This window comes from Pelophylax lessonae (genome assembly GCF_965119305.1).
Source record: "Pelophylax lessonae genome assembly, chromosome: 1".
In the NCBI taxonomy this organism is placed as follows: Eukaryota; Metazoa; Chordata; class Amphibia; order Anura; family Ranidae; genus Pelophylax; species Pelophylax lessonae.
In genome coordinates, this window is record NC_138768.1 from 483,756,450 (window position 1) to 483,779,655 (window position 23,206).

General features: G+C 47.0%; 1 protein-coding gene across 2 annotated transcripts in view; it reads right to left on the bottom strand.

The window, feature by feature from the left end:
- POLR2B (RNA polymerase II subunit B) overlaps positions 1-23,206 on the bottom strand; it is an 837,536-nt gene that overhangs the window by 325,285 nt on the left and 489,045 nt on the right. For both annotated transcript variants that reach the window (XM_082254374.1, XM_082254373.1), the window contains 2 exons: positions 17,279-17,477; positions 11,975-12,143 (listed from right to left, as the gene is read on the bottom strand). In XM_082254374.1, coding sequence (XP_082110500.1) covers positions 11,975-12,143; positions 17,279-17,477 — 368 coding nt within the window. The remainder of the gene's footprint in view (positions 1-11,974; positions 12,144-17,278; positions 17,478-23,206) is intronic.

Below are 23,206 nucleotides of genomic sequence, written 5' to 3' on the forward strand. Positions count from 1 at the left end.
ATGGAAGATCGGTCCCTGAGACAGTAGATCCTCCCTGAGAGGAAGTCTCCACAGGACGTCCGCCACCAGTCTGACCATGTCGGCGTACCAAGCTCGACGAGGCCAGTCCGGAGCTACCAGAATTACTGGAATTCCTTCCTCCTCTATCCTGCGAAGAAGTCTTAGCAGTAACGCGAGAGGAGGGAAGGCATACATTAGCTGGTATTGCCCCCACGGGGCGATCAGTGCGTCTGCGGTTTCTGCTAGAGGATCGCGGGAGCGAGCCACGAATCTCTGAACTTTCCTGTTGAATCGTGATGCCAACAGATCCACATCCGGGGTGCCCCACCGTAGGCACAACTGGTGGAAAACGTCTGGATGGAGGGACCATTCCCCCTGATCCAGAGTCTGACGGCTGAGATAATCTGCCTGCCAATTCTCCACCCCCGGAATGAACACCGCAGAGATTGCTGGAACAAATAGTTCCGCCCAGCGAAGAATGCAAGCCACTTCTTTGGCCGCTCGGACACTCTTGGTGCCCCCCTGGTGATTGACATAAGCCACGGCCGTGGCATTGTCCGACTGGATCCGAACCGGGCTGCCCTGGAGCTGCTCGGTCCAGTGAATCAGACAAAGTCTGATCGCTCTCAGTTCCAATACATTTATCGGTAACCTGGATTCTTCCGGGGACCAAAGTCCCTGGACAGATAACTGACCGAGAATTCCTCCCCATCCGGATAGACTGGCATCCGTGGTCACTATCGTCCAATATATTGGCAAAAATGACTTTCCCTGGCTGAGCATTGGAGACCGAAGCCACCAGACCAGAGACTCTCTGGTCTGTTTGCTCAATCGGATCTGATTGTCCAGGGATTCCGGATTCCGATTCCATCTGAGAAGAATCTCTTGCTGAAGAATTCGGGTATGGGACTGGGCAAATGGGACTGCTTCGAACGAAGCCACCATCAACCCCAGAACCCTCATGCAAGTCCGAAGGGAAGACCAGCTGTTGGACAGTAACAACTGGACTGCTGATTGAATCTTTCGGAGTTTCCCTACCGGAAGAAAAACTCTTGTCTTGACTGTGTCTAAAATTAGACCCAGATATTCGAGCCTCTGGGTGGGAACCAGAAATGACTTTTGCTGGTTCACCAGCCACCCGAATTCCTGTAAAGAAATCATAGTAATTTCTATGTTTTGTAGCAAGGTCTGAGGAGACTCTGCATGAAGCAGAAGATCGTCTAGGTAACCAAGGATCGATATGCCTCTTTGGCGCAGAAGTGCCAACATTGGGGCCAACACCTTTGTGAAGACCTGCGGAGCCGTGGCGAGACCGAAAGGTAACGCCACAAACTGATAGTGGTTCTCTTCTACGGAAAAGCGTAGAAACCGCTGATGTCCTGCGAAAATGGGAATGTGAAGATAGGCGTCCTTGATGTCTATGGACGCTAGGACATCCCCTGGATGCAGGAAGGCTGCTACTGTGCGAATGGACTCCATTCTGAATCTTCTTATGTTGACAAAAGAATTGAGTGCTCTTAAGTCCAGAATTGGACGCACTTTGCCCTCTTTCCTGGGTATTGTAAATAGGTTTGAATAAAACCCTTGAAACCGTTCTGTCCAAGGAACGTGGACTACCACTCCTTGTTGTAGTAAATCTGTGACTGCTCTCCGCAGATCTTCTAAACGATCTGAGGATAGTCGGATATTGGAAGGGAAGAATCGCGCCGGTGGGAGAGATCGAAACTCGATCTTGTACCCTGACCTTATGACTTCGCAAACCCATTTGTCCGGGATTCTGGAAAGCCATGGATCCGGCGAATACGTCCCCCCACCCCAGTTATGGGTGGGGGCGCACCTTCAGGCTTTGGATGGTTTATCTTCAGGTCTGGAGGGGGCGGGCTTTTGCTTGCCCGACCAACGACCCCTGACGCCTCCTGCAGGAGCTTTGGAGGACTTAGTTTTTTCACCCGCGGGACGAAAAAACCTCTTGTGAGCAGAAAAAGAAGGCCCTCGTCTTTGACGAGTTCCTCTACCTTTAAAATTTTGCGGTAAAAAGGTGCTCTTTCCACCCGTGAGATCTTTAATGATCTCATCTAAGTTGGCTCCAAATAGACGCTCTCCTGAAAAGGGGATATTAGCCAATGCTTTTTTGGAACCTTGGTCGGCTAACCAACCTTTTAGCCACAGTGTACGCCTGAGAACCACTGCTGAGACTGATGCTCGCGCCAATAATGGAGTGGCGTCTAACGCCGCATCACACACAAACTGTAACCCCTGTATCATTTGTTCCAACAAATCTGATACCGCCTGAGGGACCTCTTCTAAGTCCCGGCGTAACCACTTGGTCCATTCAGTTACAGCCTGCGAAACCAGACCAATAGCTATTATAGGTCTGAAAGCTGATCCAATCAAGGAAAACATGGTGCGAGACATAGCTTCTATCTTGCGATCCACTGGATCTTTAAAAGACGGAGCGTCTTCTAAAGGAATAACCGTGGCTTTATTCAATCTAGCAATTGGTGAATCCACCACAGGTGGTTCTGTCCATTTCTTAATAAGGGTTTCCTCAAACGGATAACGCCTGTCAATGCGTTTAGAAATAGTAAAAGTGCGTTTTGGCAGACGCCATTCTTCTTCGATTGGATTGCCAAAACATTTGGGCAATGGAAAAACCTTCGCCACTTTGATGTGTTTTTTAGTCCCAAAAGGGATTTCAGTTTCAGCTATTTCCGAAGGAATACCCTGTAACCTTAAGGTCTCTTGAACAGATACAATGAGTGCGTTTACCAACGCTTCCTCTCGGGCTATGGCGGATGCCGAAACATCCTCCTCACTGTCTGAAGAGACAGGACCCGAGACACCAATCCCAGATGAAGTACCTGCAACTGCAGAAATGGGCTCAGAGTCTGAATCCGAGGTTTCAGATAATATGGGGTTAGGCGGGGGTCGCTTTCTTGCGCCCTGTCCCTGACAAGCCACTTCCACCCGGGACACAAAAGTTTCCATAATAGCTGACAATGATTCAATTGTCAATGGGGTGCTGGAGGATCCCGCAGACCCCTCGAGGGGATCCGGAGGAGATACATGAGTGGCAGGGTCCATGTTAATTCAGGACACCTTTGCCAGCAAAACAAAAAAACTTTTTCTTTTTTTTTTTTTTTTTTTGTGTGTCTCCCCCTAGCGCAATAGCGCCCCTCAGAGTACCTGCTTCTCGATCCCACAGAGAGAGAGAGGGACCCCCAAGGCTCACCAACCGATGTAGTGCAGTTTCCAACCAACTGCAGTCAGCGTCTGTCTTTTACAGACTGGAAGGAGCTGTTGCTTTTTCCCAGGTAGAAGGACGTGGCTCCGCCCCCTGTGTACGCCTTCCGGCGTTCCCAGCTCTCCACGAGGTAGCTGGGCTCACAAAACATGGCCGCCCCCATAGAAGAGACATAAGACTCCAAAAACATGGCGGCCAGCGTGACCTGAGGACATACATGCATTTGGTCTACGGCAAAATGGCGGCGGACCGCCGAAATCGTTTTCCCAGCACATCCACCTGCATCTCTGCTAAGAGGCGATATATGGATCTACAGGAGATACACTACACATAAGGTAGGATTATACCTCCTATGTCTGCTGTAATGTTACAGTCTGCTGGGTAGAGTGTTAGCTCTTAAACCAAGTCCACTTCCCACAAACACATGCTGTATTACAAGGGGGACTTGTAAGTATCAGATATATACTGACCATATATGGAGGGGCCCATAATACATACTGCCTCATATCGAGGAAAAAAAGGGAACGTTTACTCACCATACCGAACCCACAGGCACCCTCTCTTCACAATACCCTCTCCACCGGGGTGGGGGTTTGTGGACCACTCCGGACGCCTCGACTCTCTGGTTCCTGGCGTCCAAGCGAGACTTTTAACTCGCAAGGTCAGTCCCTGCACTGGGACACCGTCGCGGCCGACCCAGCGTGGAGCTCTGGTCTGCACGCGCTCGTAGGCAGAAACCGGGGTGACCACTGGATCTCAACATCCAGCCCGTCGCCCGGCCCCGCATACTTACTTGAATGTGTCGCGGCCGACCAAGCGCAATGCCATGGTCTGCGCGCGCTCGTAGGCCGGCTGGGGTGACCACAAGTGTCGCCCAGTCCGGCATTTTTGCTTGAAGATCTCACAGGAAAAAACACTGGAGAAAAACTACCTAAAAAATGTCTTTTTCTTAAAGAAAAAAGTCTTGCCAGGACCAAAAGATCCCAGCAAGGAACTTAGGTCCTTACTCCTGACTAGACAGAAAAAAACTGATTCCCTGTAGCAGAGAGAGGGAGGATATACCCTCAGGGACTGCCCCTAAGGTGGAGCCAGAACGTTTTGTCTTTCTGCCTAGTCCTACTCCTGCGGAGACAACATAACCCAGCTCTTGAGAATCAAGAAGACTACGTCTGTCAATGAGCGATAGAGAAATTCTATTTCCTCTTACGTCCTCTGACAGTCGCCGCCCATTCATACAGTCTTCACGATTGGGACGTCCCAAAGCAGTATAGATGTGAGGGGTGGGAAGACCTAACCTTAAAATAGGCAACTCAACACCCAGGTCAGAGAAAAAACTGAACTGAACCAGTGGGGTAAGTAAAGCTCAACAGCAGCTAACCCAGGAAAAAAATGAAATAAACCCCATGACTAAGAGACCTTAAAAAAAAAAAAAAGCATGTCTCTTTAAACCACTGCCGCACTCAAAACCTTGCGGTCAAAAGAAGCATCCGAGGATGCCAACACATCAAGTTTGTAAAACTTAGAAAAGGTGTGTACAGACGGCCAGGTCGCCACTTTGCACACCTGAGCCACCGACGGCTGGTGGCGAAAAGCCCAAGACGCACTAACCGCTCTAGTAGAGTCTGCCTTAACAGGGAAGGGAGGAACCCGACCCTTAATCATATAGGCCTGCACAACCGTCTGTCTGATCCATTTGTAAATGGTTGCCGCAGACCCTGCTGTACCCTTCAGAGGTCCTTCAGGAAGGACAAACAGACAATCCGACTTCCGGAAAGAGTCCGTGGCGGAAAGGTAAACCTTGATCGCCCGGACCACGTCCAAGGAATGCAAGGCAAATTCCTTTGGATGCTTAGGCTTCGCATAAAGCGAAGGCAACACAATATCCTCATTGAGGTGGAAGGCTGAAATGACCTTAGGAAGAAAAGACTGATTTGGTCGCAGGACCACTTTATCCCTATGAACAACCAGGGGGAGCGGCAAGACAAAGCCAACTCAGACACTCTGCGAGCAGATGTGATCGCCACTAGAAATGCAACTTTCTGTGACAACACAGAGGGATCTCTCTGATGTTCTCAAAGGGAGGTCATTGTAAAATGGACAGAACCAGATTCAGGTCCAAGGGATGTAAGGGAGCCTTCCTTGGGGGAGCCAGATGATGCACCCCCTGAATAAAGGTGCGAATCAAGGAATTAGATGTCAAAGGGCGCTGAAAAAGACTAGCCAAGGCCGACAATTGGCCTTTAATCATGGTCAGCGCCAGGTGCTGATCAACCTTGGTCTGCAGGAAACAAAAAAGCACAAAGGCAAAATTGGGACTTTATATGAGGTGTGACCAGCCACAAGGTAAACGTGAATGTATGGTAAGAGAGAGACCAGAAAGGTAATAATAAGATCATCAGTTTATTAACAGTCAAAGGACCAAATGTTGGTAAAACCAGAATGTTCAATAAAACCATGTAACCCATGGTAATGGGATATACATGAAACATAAATGGACATACATGGTCTGAGACAGAAAATATATACATAATATTGCGATAATCTCCTGGTATCATACAAAAAATAATTAGAGTTTGAATAGGGTCCTAGAAACATGATGTAATGGTAACTTGTAATTGATACAATTGCCTGTGTTGAACTCATCGCGTTTCGTGAAAAATTTCACTTCATCGGGAGTAGGCATGATACAAGTGTCTAAAGAAAATATACATAATGAGTAACAATGAAATACAGTAAACGGTAAGCCTCACACATATAAGAGAGGTATAGCTTACAATGAGGTAGCGTACCGTCCGGGACTAAGTCTCAACCGGGAACTGAGGGAGTGAGGCCTGCGTGCATCAGGCAGGTCAGGTAATGTAGTGATGTACAGAGTGAGGGGCTCCAGAAAGGATCGCAGACAGCCTCTCTTATATGTGTGAGGCTTACCGTTTACTGTATTTCATTGTTACTCATTATGTATATTTTCTTTAGACACTTGTATCATGCCTACTCCTGATGATGGCGGATGGAGAGGGACGCATTCTCATAGTACAACTAAATATGGCTTCTCGCACCTGGGTACTGGCTGCCGCCTATGCTCCTAATTCCCCCATGTAGTCATTCTTCCAAGCACTCACGGCCAGGTTATCTCACCATGTACACCTCCCCCTCCTGGTGGCGGGCGATTTCAACACATTACTGGTTGACAGTGAAGACAGGTCAGGGAGCAGAGCTCGCTCTATGTCATCTTCTCCTAAAGCTACCTCCCCGCTCCAGACTGTCATTGATGGTTTACACCTTACAGATGCTTGGCGACTCGCACACCCCTCGGCCCGCGAATACACCTTCTTCTCTCATCCACACAACACCCTCACTAGAATTGACTACATCTTCCCAAATGACAACCTACTCTCGTTCACCTAACATCCCAGTATACACGAAATTGCGGTTTCGGACCATGCTCCCACTTCCATAGACCTCTACTTTTCTCTATCATCTCCCCATAAAGGTTTCTGGAGATTACCCTCTTACCTAGCTAGAGACCCGGGAGCCCGCAAACTCATAGTAGACTCCTGGACCGAGTTTCTCCAACTCAACTCAACCCCCGACTGCTCTCCCACACTACTTTGGGAGACGGGCAAGGCTGTACAGCGGGGCCGGCTTATCTCCTACGCCTCAGCCCACAAGAAAAAAATTGCTAAAGCCTAAACGGAAGCCAGCGAGTCTCTCAGAGAGGCACAAAGGCTCCTCAATCTCTCTAATACTCCAGAACATAGAGGTCGTTGGCATGGTGCTAAGTTGGCCTTTGACAAATGGTCTGCGGCGCAGGAGAATATCCACGCATCTCGACAGGAATGGAAATTTCATAAATTTGGTAATAAGCCTGGTAAACTGCTGGCTTCCCTCTGCAAACGTCCCTATACACCAACTCATATTACGACTCTGACTGACGCCCAGGGTAACCCTGTTGACTCTCCCCAAGGCATTACTGACGTATTTGATTACTACAAAATCACAACAGGGCCTGATCCCATTGACGAGGCAGAGGCTAACTCTCTCCTAGCCTCAGTCTCACTCGCCAACTATATCTAACGACCAATTGTCTCTTCTCAATGTGCCAATCACGCTGGGTGAAATAGTTAGTACCGTTAAAGCCCTGGCCCCAAGAAAAGCCCCTAGCCCAGAAAGGTATACCTCCGACTTTTACAAATTAGCCGTTGACACAGTAGCTCCTACCCTTTTAGACCTCTACAACCTCATACACTCTGGCGGCCCATATCTACCCACTGGTTTTCAAGCGCACATAAAGCTTATTTATAAGAAGGGCAAGGATCCCACCAATCCAGGGTCGTACCACCCCATTTCACTGCTGAACCTATATGCTAAAATCCTCTCCAAGATAGTTGCAAATCATTTCGCCTCTATCCTCCCCTTTCTCATACACCCCGCTCAGGCGGGTTTCATCCAAGGCAGATCCGCTACCTCCAACATTAGAAAGGTCATTGTGGCCTTGGAATACGCGAGGGCCAATCCAGCCGCCGACTCCGCCATCATTACACTCGACGCAGAAAAAGCATCCTTTCTCTCATTTAATCGGGGCTAAGTACTCCAAACCTACTGCTCAAGTGGTGGTAGTGGGTCACGCCTCAGCCTCTTTTAGACTGCACAAGGGCACGAGACAGGTCTGTCCCCTGTCCCCCCCTATTGTTCAACATCGCAGTGGAACCCGTCTAGACTCATTACCAACCATCCACTCTTGCACGGGATCCCGGTGGTTAATAGGGACCTGCGCACAGCGCTTATCGCTGATGACGTCCTGATATTCACTGCGGACCCCCGGCATGACCTTCCAGTGATTCAAGACCTTTTTGCCAGTTTCCGCCTTTGTTCAGGGTTACGCATCAATTACAATGCTCCCCCTTCACTCTGTCTATCATCCCCCCTGGGCTTCCAGTTCTTCGCTAAAAGTCGTACACTCCTCCATTACTCATCTGGGAATCAAAATGGGTAAACATCCATCCTCGTTTTATCATCTGAACTTGTCACCCACTATCGATAAAATTGTAGCTGAACTCCAATCCTGGCAGAAACTCCCCATCTCGTTTCTAGGTCGATGTCACCTGTTCAAGATGATGAGTTTCTCTAAACTGCTATACCCCCTCCAAACTATACCCCTCCTTCTGAAGCATACCGATGTCTCTAGACTTAATAGGGCTGTTGCTAAGTTTCTTTGGAAGGGCCGTAGGCCACGTATAGCTGCTTCCAAATTGTATCTGCCCACTAGAGATGGGGGTGTCGGCCTCCCTGATATACGTTTGTACAACCTGTCTTGCCTAATCCGGGGTGCTTTAGATTGGATCGCCATGGATTCCAGATATACCAAATTTGCTCTGGAATCCTGCATGGTCGAACTACATGACCTGGTGGCGCTGCTGCACTGTGGGCACAGAGACCTCCCCCTGCCCCTGAGACACAATGTTCTGATTAGGGATACTGTCCTGGCATGGAAGGAAATCCACAAGAAATTGGGGGCCCCTCAAAGGCTATCTCCTTTTCTGCCTATTTGTAACCATCCTCTGTTGCCCTAGGCACAGCAGCAAAACCCCTTCTCACATTGGGCCTCTAAGGGTCTGACCATGTTCTCTCACTTGTTTGACCCCATCACGGGTTTCCCGAAACCAGTTAAAGAGCTCAACGCCCAATATGGTATTCCTGTATCCCATCATTTGTATGTACAGCAATGTAGAAGATTTGTCAATTCCATATGTTCTGAAAAGTCGAAACGCTTCAAGCATACTCTGTTTGACTCCTGGGTTTCGCAGGGCAGGCGTAGGATTTCCCACCTATACACCCCCCTCCCACACGCCTCTATGTTCACAACGAGTTTTGGAGGGAACAGCAATTCAAAATCATACATGGAGCCTACTCCCCTTGCCTAAGGTGGTCGGCCGACCCGTCCCACAGAGTATGCACCCTTTGCGGAGATCACTTACCTACGCTGCTCCACAAACTCTGGTCTTGTACGCTCATCTCACGCTTCTGGGACAAAGTTCTCTCTTTCACCACTGCTACATTAGGCGTGCCCCTGCCTAAAGACGCTTACGCCTTGCTCTTCGGCCACATGGACGGCATTTATGCTCATTTGCCGATACCCGCCAGGAAATCCCTCCTTTTTCACAAACCTTGGCTCATGAACTGCCTCATGATAGCGAGAAGGGCCATTTTACGACAATGGACTGCTGCCTCTCCTCCTACGGTCAAGGAGGTCCGAACTGAACTCAATACTCTGCTTAAGTTTGATCTGCTCGACCTTTACCACAGTCCCCATCCTAGCCACAGGTTGTTCAACAGGAAATGGCAGTCATATTGCTCCACCAACACCCCACCTCTCTCAGACCGACTGGTGTTGCCTCAACTTGCTCTGAATGATGACCCCATCGGAACGCCCTAGTCTCCACATCAACCTGGATCAGAATTTGCTCACCCCAGCTGTTTAGTTGATTGTTTGTTGTTTTCTACTGTTGCCTTATGAGTTTATGTGTAATCTCTATTACTGTCTTGCCTGATGAGTTATGAATAAATCTCCTATAATAATTGTAAATAGATGGATGTAAATATTTATTTTTCAAGATATTGAGTATTGATTTCAAACGGATAAGTATGTTTGAAATGCATGCCTGGGCTACCTGGGAGGGGTCTGCTATTTACACTGATAAACTGTAGTACAGCCCCGTAATTATGTTCCTTTTCCCCAGACATTACGGGGCCAGAAAATAATTGATAATCTTCCATGACAGGTCATTCCTTTATCTCGCCCTCTACTTCAAAGACTGTCCCTTTAGATATGTAACGAAGGTGGTTGGCTGTCCAAGGATGGACAATTTGGCCCAGGAGACGACCTAGCATGATTAACCCCCACCCCCCCAGAGAGGAGGGTTATCGAGAGGCTGAGTTATGCTAAATATAGGGGATGGGGCAATTTTCCCAATCCTGAATAATATACGCCCAAAGGAAGAAGGGTAAGATTGCTACACCAATCAGAATGGCTCTGAGCAAGACGAGATGGGTCTATATTAATATAGGTGAGGAGAGAGATCACTTTCTTTCAAGCAGACTAGGATGAAGATACTGGGGATGGTAAATATAGACTATACCTCTCACACTTAGAATGTATACATGCTTTTTCTCTTTAGTGTTTGAATACACACTGCAGGCACCATGCCTGAAGTGAAAAGGTAACTTAACTCCATGCTCAATACGTACATGGTATTGTAAATAGGGATATTGTGAGTGATTTGTAAATAACATTGAAAGTCAAGGGATCTGTACTAACAATGTGTTGTAAATACTGTTTAGTGTGTAATTTGTATATATATATATATATATATATATATATATATATATATATATATATATATATATATATATATATATATATATATAATTTAACCCTTTCAATAAATGTGTATTGCTGATTGAACTACCTCTTTTGTGTAAAGATCTCTCTGGATCTAGGTGTGTATGGGTGCATGCTACTACAATAATTGGGGGGGGGGGGGTATGCACAGGTACACAGAACAAAAGGCAACAAAATGGCGACCATGACGTGGACATAAATTTGGTGGTCTTTCAGCAATATCTCAGGGGAAACTCATAAGGCAACACTTATTATTTTTACCTTTGATACCCCACTTTTTAGCTCTATGCCACAGCCCAGCCCCCACTCACAGCAGCCAAACTCCCTTTATTGGTATTTATCGTGATATTGCATTTGTCCCCCCCCCCTCCTCCCCTTATCCCCTCTCAATACATGTTTGGGTAACTGCTCTTAGATACCTTGGTTACGACTAGTGTATTGTAAAACTTGAAGTTTGAAAATCTCCGGACGATTTGTACCTATGTGCTACAGCCTCATTGTGTTTTATGATACTGTTTGCAACTTTTCTTTACCGCACTGATTTTTTTCTCTGTATTTTGTCAAACTTCAATAAAATGTTGTTCAAAAAAAACTAGCACAGGGCCTAGCAGAAATTAAACTGCTTGTAGCTTTTGTTGGTCCAGAGGAAACACAAGAACTGAGGCACTGAGGTAGGTGAAGGCCTTTTTAAAATGGTGAATGAGGTTTCTCCTGTTTTAGGTGAGAGGAGACATCTGTCAGATGCTGCCCTGGAAGGGGACTTGAGAAAAATATATAAATGTGTGGGGTTTCTAAGTAATTTTCTAGCAAAAAACAATTGCTGATTTTTACATGTAGGAGAGAAGTGTCAGAATTGGCTTGTTAGGCAAGTAGTTAAAGAAGCAATATGGTGAGTGCAATGTGTGGCATGTGATGGAGTGGGACAATGGACGGGGATTTCTTCTGAGCATGTGTGATTAGAAATAAATGCACATAGCACAAAAAAAATAAATGGACTCATTACAGAAACAATATCACAGAGCACTAAAAATACAGCTGCTCAGGCGGATGCCGTTTTGTTCTAGGAGTGAGACAGGTTTGGTCTCACACTGGTACACAGTACAGTTCTGTATACTGTATGTAGCCTCAGCTACAGTTTCTGCTGCAAACCCAGCAGCTGCACTTATTAGTGAGGGAAATGGTTTGTTTGAGACAGATGTGTCTGAACGAACTAGTTAAACTGAAACTAAAGTTGGAGATCAGCTTTAAAGTTGAAAAGCCAAATACTATGAGCACCTAAAGAAAAACAAAGATAAAACGAAAAAAAAAAAAAAAAAAAAAAAAAAGCTTACCAGCGGGAAGCTCTCTGAAACGCAGGTACTCCATTGATCTGGTGGTAACCAAGGGCTTTTGAGGGTAATACAGCACATGAGCTAAAGTATCCATACGAACATGAAAATTGGTAATATAGACGCCCATAGCTTGTTTACCCATAGCAGACTGGTAGGTATTCCTAGGAGACTAAAGACATTTTTTATTATTTGTGGCTATGGAGACATTTGGGAAAAGTGATATGAAAAACATTATGGATAGTACACAGAAAAGTCAAAAGGAAAGGAGGATAAAAAGCTTACTGCATTTTCACAATCTTTTGGCATTTATAAAATTCCACGCGACATTCTTTGACCGAACGCTATACTTCAACAGAATTACCACACCAAGCTTGACCAAGACAATTTGGGTATAAAAAGTGCAAGAACTTCCTTTTTCAGTTTAGTCAGCAAGGCACAACTTTTTAACCACTTGCCGACCACCGCAAGTACATATATTGCGGCGGTCATCCCCGGCCAGACAAAGTGACGTACCAGTATGTCGCTAGCCTGTCACTCACTTGTGAGCCAATAGCGGGCGAGCGCGCGCTCGCTGAGGCGCGCGCCCGCCCGCCCCGGCTCGTTCCCTAACAAGTCAGTGCGTGTGACCGGCGGACCCGATGTCCGCCGGTCACTCGCGATCGTTCACCGTGAAGGGAGAAAGGCAGGCGGCTAATGTAAACAAGCCGCCTGTCATTCTCCTCTGTGTAAAAATGGAGATCACACGGTTCTACTATGTAGGACTGTTGATCTCTGTTCTTACACCAGTAGCCATGTCCCATCACAGTTAGAAACATGCCCCTAGGACACACTTAACCCCTCCCTCTCCAATACAGTTAACTCCTTCACTGCCAGTGTCATTTTTACAGTAACAGTGCATATGTATAGCACTGATTACTGCAGTAATGTCACTGTTAACCCCAAAAGTGTCAAAAATGTCAGTCAAGGGTCCGATCTGTCCGCCACAATGTCGCAGTCCCGCAAAAAAAAAAAAAAACGCAGATCGCTGCCATTACTCGTTTAAAAAAAAAAACAAAAATGACAAAATCTTTCCCTTTGTTCGTAAACGCGATAACTTTTGGGCAAGCCAATCAAAATATGCTTTTTACGATTTTTTTTTACCAAACATATGTAGCATAAAACAAATTGGCAGAAAATGTTAAAAAAAATTTGATTTTTACATTTTTTTGGGGAATTTCATATAAAAAATGTGAATAATATTGTTATTTTTGCAAAATTGACGCTCTTTTTGTTTATAGTGCATGATCAAAAAAAAAAAAAAAAAAAAAAAAAATCGCACAGGTGATCAAATACCACCAAAAGAAAGCTCTGTTTGTGGGAAAAAAGGACGCCAAATTTGTTTAGGTACAGCGTCGCATGACCGCGCAATTGTCCGTTAAAGTCACGCAGTCCCGAATCGCAAAAAAGGCCCTGGTCAGGAAGGGGGTAAAATCTCCCGGGGCTTAAGTGGTTAACCAACTCCCCAAGTCCAAATTGGTTAATTTGAGTTAAAACATGGATTAAGGTTGGTTCATTTTATCACTAAAAGGGGTAATTTAAGACAACCATATACAGTGGGTATGGAAAGTATTCAGACCCCCTTAAATTTTTCACTCTGTTATATTGCAGCCATTTGCTAAAATCATTTAAGTTCATTCTTCTTCCTCATGAATGTACACACAGCTCCCCATATTGACGGAAAAACACAGAATTGTTGACATTGTTGCAGATTTATTAAAAAAGAAAAACTGAAATATCACATGGTCCTAAGTATTCAGACCCTTTGCTGTGACACTCATATATTTAACTCAGGTGCTTTCCATTTCTTCTGATCATCCTTGAGATGGTTCTACACCTTCATTTGAGTCCAGCTGTGTTTGATTATACTGATTAGACTTGATTAGGAAAGCCACACACCTGTCTATATAAGACCTTCCAGATCACAATGCATGTCAGAGCAAATGAGAATCATGAGGTCAAAGGAACTGCCTGAAGAGCTCAGAGAGAGTTGTGGCAAGGCACAGATCTGGCCAAGGTTACAAAAAGATTTCTGCTGCACTTAAGGTTCCTAAGAGCACAGTGGCCTCTATAATACTCAAATGGAAGACGTTTGGGATGACCAGAACCCTTCCTAGAGCTGGCCGTCCGGCCAAACTGAGCTATCGGGGGAGAAGAGCCTTGGTGAGAGAGGTAAAGAAGAACCCAAAGATCACTGTGGCTGAGCTCCAGAGATGCAGTCAGGAGATGGGAGAAAGTTGTAGAAAGTCAACCATCACTGCAGCCCTCCACCAGTCGGGGCTTTATGGCAGAGTGGCCCGACGGAAGCCTCTCCTCAGTGCAAGACACATGAAAGCCCGCATGGAGTTTGCTAAAAAAAACACCTGAAGGACTCCAAGATGGTGAGAAATAAGATTCTCTGGTCTGATGGGACCAAAATAGAACTTTTTGGCCTTAATTCTAAGTGGTATGTGTGGAGAAAACCAGGCACTGCTCATCACCTGTCCAATACAGTCCCAACAGTGAAGCATGGTGGTGGCAGCATCATGCTGTGGGGGTGTTTTTCAGCTGCAGGGACAGGACGACTGGTTGCAATCGAGGGAAAGATGAATGCGGCCAAGTACAGGGATATCCTGGACAAAAACCTTCTCCAGAGTGCTCTGTACCTCAGACTGGGCCGAAGGTTTACCTTCCAACAAGACAATGACCCTAAGCACACAGCTAAAATAATGAGGGAGTGGCTTCACAACAACTCCGTGACTGTTCTTGAATGGCCCAGCCAGAGCCCTGACTTTAACCCAATTGAGCATCTCTGGAGAGACCTAAAAATGGCTGTCCACCAGCGTTTACCATCCAACCTGACAGAACTGGAGAGGATCTGCAAGGAGGAATGGCAGAGGATCCCCAAATCCAGGTGTGAAAGACTTGTTGCATCTTCCCAAAAAGACTCCTGGCTGTATTAGATCAAAAGGGGGCTTCTACTAAATACTGAGCAAAGGGTCTGAATACTTAGGACCATGTGATATTTCAGTTTTTCTTTTTTAATAAATCTGCAACAATGTCAACAATTCTGTGTTTTTCTGTCAGTATGGGGTGCCATGTGTACATTCCTGAGGAAGAAGAATGAACTTAAATGATTTTAGCAAATGGCTGCAATATAACAAAGTGAAAAATTTAAGGGGGTCTGAATACTTTCCGTACCCACTGTATATTAACATCATGATTGTACCATTACTTTAGAGCTATCTTCAAGCAAACCGTGCAAGGACTGATTTACTGAATTTACTTTTAGGTATACTTCAATATACAGTATTGGTAACTTTTATTTCCATCTTAAGCCTGCAATTGTATGAATGTACAACAAATTTTGGATATCTTAGGGGCCACTTAAATCTGTATTAAACCCAAAACCACGAAAATATTGCAGCTTACTGGTCATTAGGTGTAGAGGCTGCATTCATATTGTTTTTTAGGATTCTCCCTCTGTTTTCACCTGGTGATCTGGCCAGTAGGGATGATCGAACTTTTCAAAAGTTCGGTTCGGCCAGAACATCCGAACTTACCGAAAGTTCGGCCCGGATTTCAGAACCCCATTGAAATCAATGGGACCCGAAATTCGGTAATCAAAAAATACCATTTTAAAGCCCTAAAACCCAATAAATGCCCCTAAAAAGTGCCTAGGGTTCTGGGTCATGCCCCAGGGACTATTAATCACACAAAAAAAAAGTTCTTAAAAATTGTCATTTTTGATAAGAGCCAATTATTGAAAAAATGTAAAAAAAAAAAAATTTGATGTTGACTTTGGATTTAGTATCTGGGGGGTCTAAAAGGTGTACCTGTGAAGTTTCAGCTCTGTAGCATGTCCAGAACCAGAAAAAAAGAGATTGTTTGTATTTTGTCATTTTCAGAGCACTAATATGGCTCCGCTCCCGTCAGCATTTTTTTTTGCTGCAGGCGTTGATCGTGCTTTTTGAGGACATGTTTGGAGTCAGGCATGACATCTGAACAGGTCTATAGGGGTATATATACATTAACATGTCTATAGGGGTATATATACATACACCCATGTCTGTATATATACACCTGCACATATATAGGTGTAAAAAGGAGCAGAACACTATACTTTTGCTAATGAAAAAATTTGCATTATTATGGCTAGGCTCCTAACACACCTATATATGTGTAAATGTAAAATACATATCAGTGTGTGTGTGTGTATATATATATATATATATATATATATATATATACACACACCCCTATACAGAAGTTCAGATGTTTTGCCTGCCTCCAAAAGAACCCAAAAAAATGCCCCAAAAAATGCCTGCAAGAACAAACCTGGGCATTTTTTTTTTTTTGGCGCTGGCATTTTTTTGGGCATTTTTAGGGTTCTTTGGAGGCAGGCAAAACATCTGAACTTCTGTATAGGGGTATATATATATTATATATATACATATACACACACACACACTGATATGTATTTTACACTTACATATAGAGGTGTGTTAGGAGCCTAGCCATATTAGTGCAAATTATTTCATTAGCAAAAGTCAGCATTAGCAAAAAATCACGGGCTTTTAAAGCCCATTTCCTGAACCATTGCATTTTTGTCGGTTCTGGTTGCCGAATTCCGAACTTTTTGGGCAAAAAGTTCTAAATTCGGCCGAACCTCGAACAGCCAATGTTCGGGTCGAACCGATGGTCGACCCGAACCGTTCGATCATCCCTACTGGCCAGTAACACACCTCCTGCATTAGAATGCCTCATCTCTGGGTGTATGAGCACAGGTGGCAGATTTGGACAGCAGCATTATCAGTCTGGTGGGAGGAGTGTGTTAGATATGCTAGCAGACTTAAATACAATCCAATACAATTAATATAATCTGTTACATCAAAAGGTTTTTTTCCTTTTGGGATAACGATTTTACATGAATAAGTACAATCTGATCACTGAAAGCACCCGTCAGTAGTAAACTGTCTCATCCCTGTAACTGCAAAACAGCTTGTTATTTTGAAAAACAACAAACATATTGGCAGGTAAACTAGATTAAAATATAAGAAAACAAGCCTAAAAAAGAAAACTAATGCTGCCATAACATCCAAGAATTGGCAAGCTGCAATATAATGTTTACCATTGGGTTTAATACTGCTTTAGGCGGCACAGTTTTCTAGCAGACAGACCATACATTTTAATTAACGTTTCAGATGCATACTTGTCGCATGGGCTTAAACATCCAACATGCAAATTGTATATAAATTATATTGAGTTAAAGTATCTTACAAAACAAACCTGGTTGTGGTCAGGAAATGGTATAATTGAAGCACAGACTCCTAGAATCATAGATGGATGAATTTCACAATGAGTGTATGTTGAACAATAAGCAACACCCTTTTCTTGCAAATCATCAGGCGTCATAGCAAGCATGACGGTCTCCTCTTCAAGTGTATCAATGTATTCCACAACTCCACTAGCCACCAGGTCCTGCCAACTGGAAAAAAATAAAAAAAGGATGTAGAAACAGAGTTACAGGGGGAAACCAATAATGTTGAAAGAGCAGTTATGTTTCCTAGTACAGTCTCCAAACCTGGGTGCCATGGCAAACATTTAACACACTCTTCCGGTTACGGCACCACATTTGACAGGTGGAGAGAGACAGAGCTCCCAGAAGACATTTAACCCCTTCCCTACCAGTGTCATTTATACAGGAACAGTGCATATTATTTAGCACTGATCACTGTATTAATGTCACTGGTCCCCAAAAAGTGTCACTTAGTGTCAGATTTGTCCACCGCAATGTCGCAGTCCTGATAAAAAGTGCTGGTTGCCGCCATTACTAATAAAAAAATAAGTCCAAAAATATATCCCATAGTTTGTGAACACTAACTTTTGCGCAAACCAATTATACGCTTTTTGGGATTTTTTTTTTACCAAAAATACATAGCAGAATACAAATTGGCCTAAACTGGTAAGAACATTTGTTTTTTTTATTGGTAATATAAAACATAGCAAAAATTAAAAAAAAAACTGAATTTTTGTAAAATCTTACCTGTAAAATTCCTTTCTCTGAGTCCTCCGACAGTCGCCGCCATCTTCATATTCGTCACAATGGGGTATTAGACTTTGCTCCGTAGGAGTAGCTAGGCAACAGAATATGTCAATATTAAAGCTTTTAACATATCCCCACCCCAGGGGGTGGTCCCCTCAGTCTATACCCTCCTGCTTCATACTTCAGTTTCAGTGGAATAGCAGTAGAGTACCTAAACCCCAAAAGAGGGGCGGGGGCGGCGACTGTCGGAGGACTCAGAGAGGAATTTTACAGGTAAGATTTTACAAAAATTCCGTTTTCTCTTACGTCCTCCGACAGTCGCCGCCATCATATTCGTCACAATGGGGACGTCCCAAAGCAGTGCAAACATGAGGGGTGGGAAACGCAGCCGCGCCTAAAGGCAACGCAGTCTCCACATCAAAGAAAGTAACCTTACCAAAGGAAGGAAACCAGCTGGGCAACATGAGAAAAAAACTTGCTCAACGGGAGCAATAACCCAGGAAAAAAACAAATTACCCAAGAACCAAGAACCTTGCGGCCAAAGGAAGCATCTGCCGATGCTTGAAACTCCACTCTGTAAAACAGAGTGAAGGCGTGCACGGTCGACCGCCCTACACACCTGGGCCACAGAAGCTCCATGACGACAGGCCCAAGACGTACTCAGAGATCTGGCAGAGTGCGCCTTCACAGGCATAGGGGAAACTGTTCCCTGCAAAGCATAGGCCTGTTCAATGGCCTGTCCGAACCAATTGGCGACAGCAGAAGCCGACGCCGCTACGCCCTTCCGAGGACCCCCGGAAGGACAAACAAGAATCCGACATGCGAAAAGATTCAGACGATTGTAGGTAAATCCTAATCGCCCGAACAACATCCAAGGAGTGCAACTCCACCTCCTTCGGATGCTTAGACTTCGCGCAAGGCAAAGGCAAGACAATGTCCTCATCGAGGCGAAATTCCGAAACCCTCTTCGGAAAAAAAGAAGGGCTAGGTCGCAAGACCACCTTAACCAAGTGAGTGACCAGATACGGACATCTGCAGGACAAGCAGCCAGCTCCGACACTCAGCGAGCCGAAGTGATCGCCACCCAAAAAGGTGACCTTCTTGGACAACATAGACAACGAGATCTACCTGATCCGTTCAAAAGGACCATGTTGTAACACGGACAGAACAAGATTCCAGTCCCAAGGAGGCAGAGGCACCCTCCTAGGAGGGACCAGATGCCCCTGAACAAAAGTGCCAACCAAGGAGTTAGATGCCCTAGGACGTTAAAAAAGATAACGGCCATCGCAGACACCTGACCCTCGATCGTAGCCAGCGCCAAACGCTAGCAACACCTTTTCGAAGGAAGGACAACACCCTAGACACCGAGTACGGGCGAGGTGAAAACCCCCTGGACTCACACCAGGCAAAATAGGCCTTCCAAGTACGGTAATAGACCTTCCCCGAGGAAAATTTCCTTGCGTCGATCAAAGTGTGAATGACCTCCGGGGAGAGATCCCCATCCCTCAGGACCTCGGTCTCAACAGCCAGGCCGTCAAAGCCAGCGACTGTAAAGCAGAATGGAATATCCGCCCTTGATACCGGAGATCTTCTCGAAGAGGCAGACGCCACGGGGCGTCGACCACCAAATGCACGAGGTCTGCGTACCAGGATTTCTGGTTCTGGTTCCGAGTTCAACCTGCGAAGTAACCTGGACAGCCATTGAAACGGTGAAAACGCATACATCAGTCAGTACTGATGCCACGGAGCTACCAACGCGTCTGACGCATCTGCCCGAGGCCTTTTCACCTTGCTGTTCAGACGAGACGCGAACAGGTCTACCTCTGGAAGACCCCACTTCGCGCACCACATCTGGAAGACATCCGGGTAGAAGGACCATTCCCCCTGGTCCGGGGACTGGCGGCTTCAGATAATCCGCCTGCCAGTTCTCCACTGTGAACCGCCGATATCGCCGGGACGTGTGTCTCGGCCCAAGACAGAATGTCGGCCACTTCCCGAGCCGCTCGGGTTCTCTTGGTGCCCCCTTGGCGATTGACGAAAGCCACCGCCGTGGCATTGTCCGTCTGCACCCGAACCGGAGAGCCCTGTAGCCCGTCCGGCCAACGTTGAAGGCAGAGATTCACCGGACGCAATTCCAGAATGTTGATCGGAAGGGAGGAAACCTCCTCCGACCAAGTTCCCTGGGCGGACAGATCGCCCAGAACACCACCCCAGCCCAACAGGCTGGCATCCGAGGTGACCACCGTCATGAGAGAGGACGAAAAGACTTGCCCCCCAACACAGCCGGGGACTGGAGCCACCACAGAAGATCTCTTCTGGTGCGATGGCCCAACGAAATCTGGAGATCCAGAGATTGCGGTCGCCCGTCCCACCTGGACAGGATCTCCGCTTGGAGACCCCGCGTGTGAAACTGGGCGAAGGGAATCGCCTCGAAAGCAGAGACCATCAATCCCAGACATCTCAAGCATGTCCGGAGTGACGAGCACGGAACGTCCCCAAGGGACCCGACTTCTTCCTGAAGAGTCCTGAGTTTGTCGTCTGGTAGGAAGATCTTCGCCCGGACCGAGTCCAGAATCATTCCCAGGTAGGGAAGACGAATCGACGGACACCGCGTCGACTTTGGAAAATCACCGTCCAACCAAACTCCTGTAGAGTCAGCATCGTGATGGACAGGTCCTCCTCCAGACCCTGGCTGGTCGCAGACCGAACCAGAATATCTCCCAGATACCCCAGGACAGAGATGCCCTGGGCTTTCAACAAACCAGAAACCGGTGCAAGCACCCTGGCGAAAAACCGTGGAGCCGAAGCGAGACCAAAAGGTAACGCCACGAATTGGAGTGATCCTCCGCAATGGCGAATCGAAGGTACCTCTGGCGACCCTTGAAAAACGGGATGTGAAGGCACGCATCCTTCAAGTCGATGGAAGCCATGAATTCCCCCGGAACCTGGGCAGCCACCACCGACCGCAGGGATTCCATGCGGAACTTGCGAACCCGCAAAAAGCGGTTCAGAGCCTGTAAGTCCAGAATTGGACGTACCCTGCCCTCCTTCCTGGGCACAGTGAACAGAGTGGAAGAGAAACCCCCGAAATCTGTCCTGAGGAGGCACCGGAACCACCTGAGGGAAAAAATCTGCTCTCCGGCTGAGAGAGAAAACTCGATCTTGTAGCCAGAACGAACGATTTCCTGAACCCACCTGTCCCGAACACGGGCCAACCAGGGTTGAAGAAAAACCGAGCAAGCGTCCCCCCACCCCAGAACTGGGTGAGGACGCCCCTGCAGGCCGCATTGTTATGGGCAGCGGGTCCGGACTGGCTGGACTTCTGGTAACCTGACCACGGCTTCTTTTGGGAGCCTTGACCATTGAACAGCTTGCCCTTATAGTGCGCCCGAAAGGCACGAAAGGACCCCCGAGAGGGCCTAAAAGAAGCATGCTTCTTACCATGAGCAACCTTAGCCTTGCGGGATCGGGGCAAGAGCGTGCTCTTACCACCCGTGATCCCCTTTATCAGTGTATCCAAGGATTCTCCAAAAAGGCGAGATCCATCATAGGGCAGATTGGCGGCGAGACAACACCGCCACACTGTGTACACGTGCAGCCAACGGTACTATATCCAAGTCCGCATCACACAAATACATGACACCCTGATGGATTTGATCCACCAAATCCAATGTCGCCGGTGAGGCTGAATCAGCCACCAGGACGCGCCTGAGTACCTGCGTCCAATTCGCGACAGCCTGGGCTGTCATAAGCGAAGCAAATAGAGCCTTTAGCATAGAACCCGTAATAGAGTAAGTATGACGGGCAAGAGACTCCAGCCTCCTGTCCGCAGCATCCCGGAACACCGGGGTGTCCTCTGCAGGAATCGCAGCGGACTTATTCAAAACCGCCACCGCGTGATCCACCGGAGGTGGCGCACACCACCGCTCATCAGTAGCGGGCGTGAAAGGATACCGCAGCCTGAACCTACTTGGTACAGCAAAGGGCTCGCGTATATTGCGCCATTGTCCCTTAACAGCGCGCTGAAAATCATCAGTGCAAGAAAAGACCTGCGATGTCATGCGTCTTTTCTGCGTCCCATAAGCTGCCAGGGCAGCAGGAGGACATGGTTCATCCTGTAAACGCAGTGTTTTCTTGATAAAAGCAATCAATTCATCCATGAGTGCAAGCTCTTCAGGCGAGCCAGGGGGAGAATTATCCACCCCTTCTACCTCAGCCTCCACCTCGGACCCCACAAGATCCAGGGAGGAACGGGACCCCGATAAGGAGACCCCAGCTATAGCAGCCCCATCACCATCACCCTCTGATCAGAGGAGATTGAAACTCTGGGTCGTTTTGTGGATCGAGCAGCCACAAGCATTTGCACCTGAGCAGCAATGTTAGCCACAACCGTAGCCAAAATCTCCCCCTGGGGGGGAAACAGCAGTCCCTTGGTCACCCACCAAAGTGGTAGGAATTTTGCTTTCCTGAGAATCCATTGCCCCAATACCATGCCGGAGAATAAAGGGTTAACCGCCCCTTAAACAAGCGCGGCGAGCGCTGCCCACCGCACACACATACTAACACAATTTTGACCCCCACAGGGAGAAAAAACTCAACTCAGGCAAGGAAATAGGGACAGGGAGGTAAAAACCTGTAAAGACCACCGCTGCTGCCTCGATCGGTGCGCCCAGGGAAAGGAAGCGATGCAACTCAGGGCGCTCTATGAAAGCCTATGGAAGGCTACAAGAAAATGGCCGCCCGCAGTGAGACCATGCGGCCGGAGTGAGCGCTGCCAAAATGGCGCCGTTTGGCACCGAAAACGCCGCTCCTCCACCTCGGTGAAGTGGAGAAAACACACCACAGTATTAAAACATGGCGGACCGCCGCAGCGGTCGCTGTAATGTGCCCCAAACATGAAATAAACATGCCCCACAGCACACAGCCGTTCACACATTCACAGTCTGACACAGATAGTGCAGCACATCCCCCCCCCTCCTCGCAGCCCACAGCATGCAGCCAGAGAGATCGGGAACTTAACAGTGTGAACACAGGCAGGGTAACACAGTCCCAGACTGACACCCCCCAGACAGACAGGTCCCCACACAGATACACTTACCTCCTAGATGGCGTGGGGGACCCACACAGGCGAACAAGCCACTGCACATGTGACAGGGAGAGTCGCATCCAGG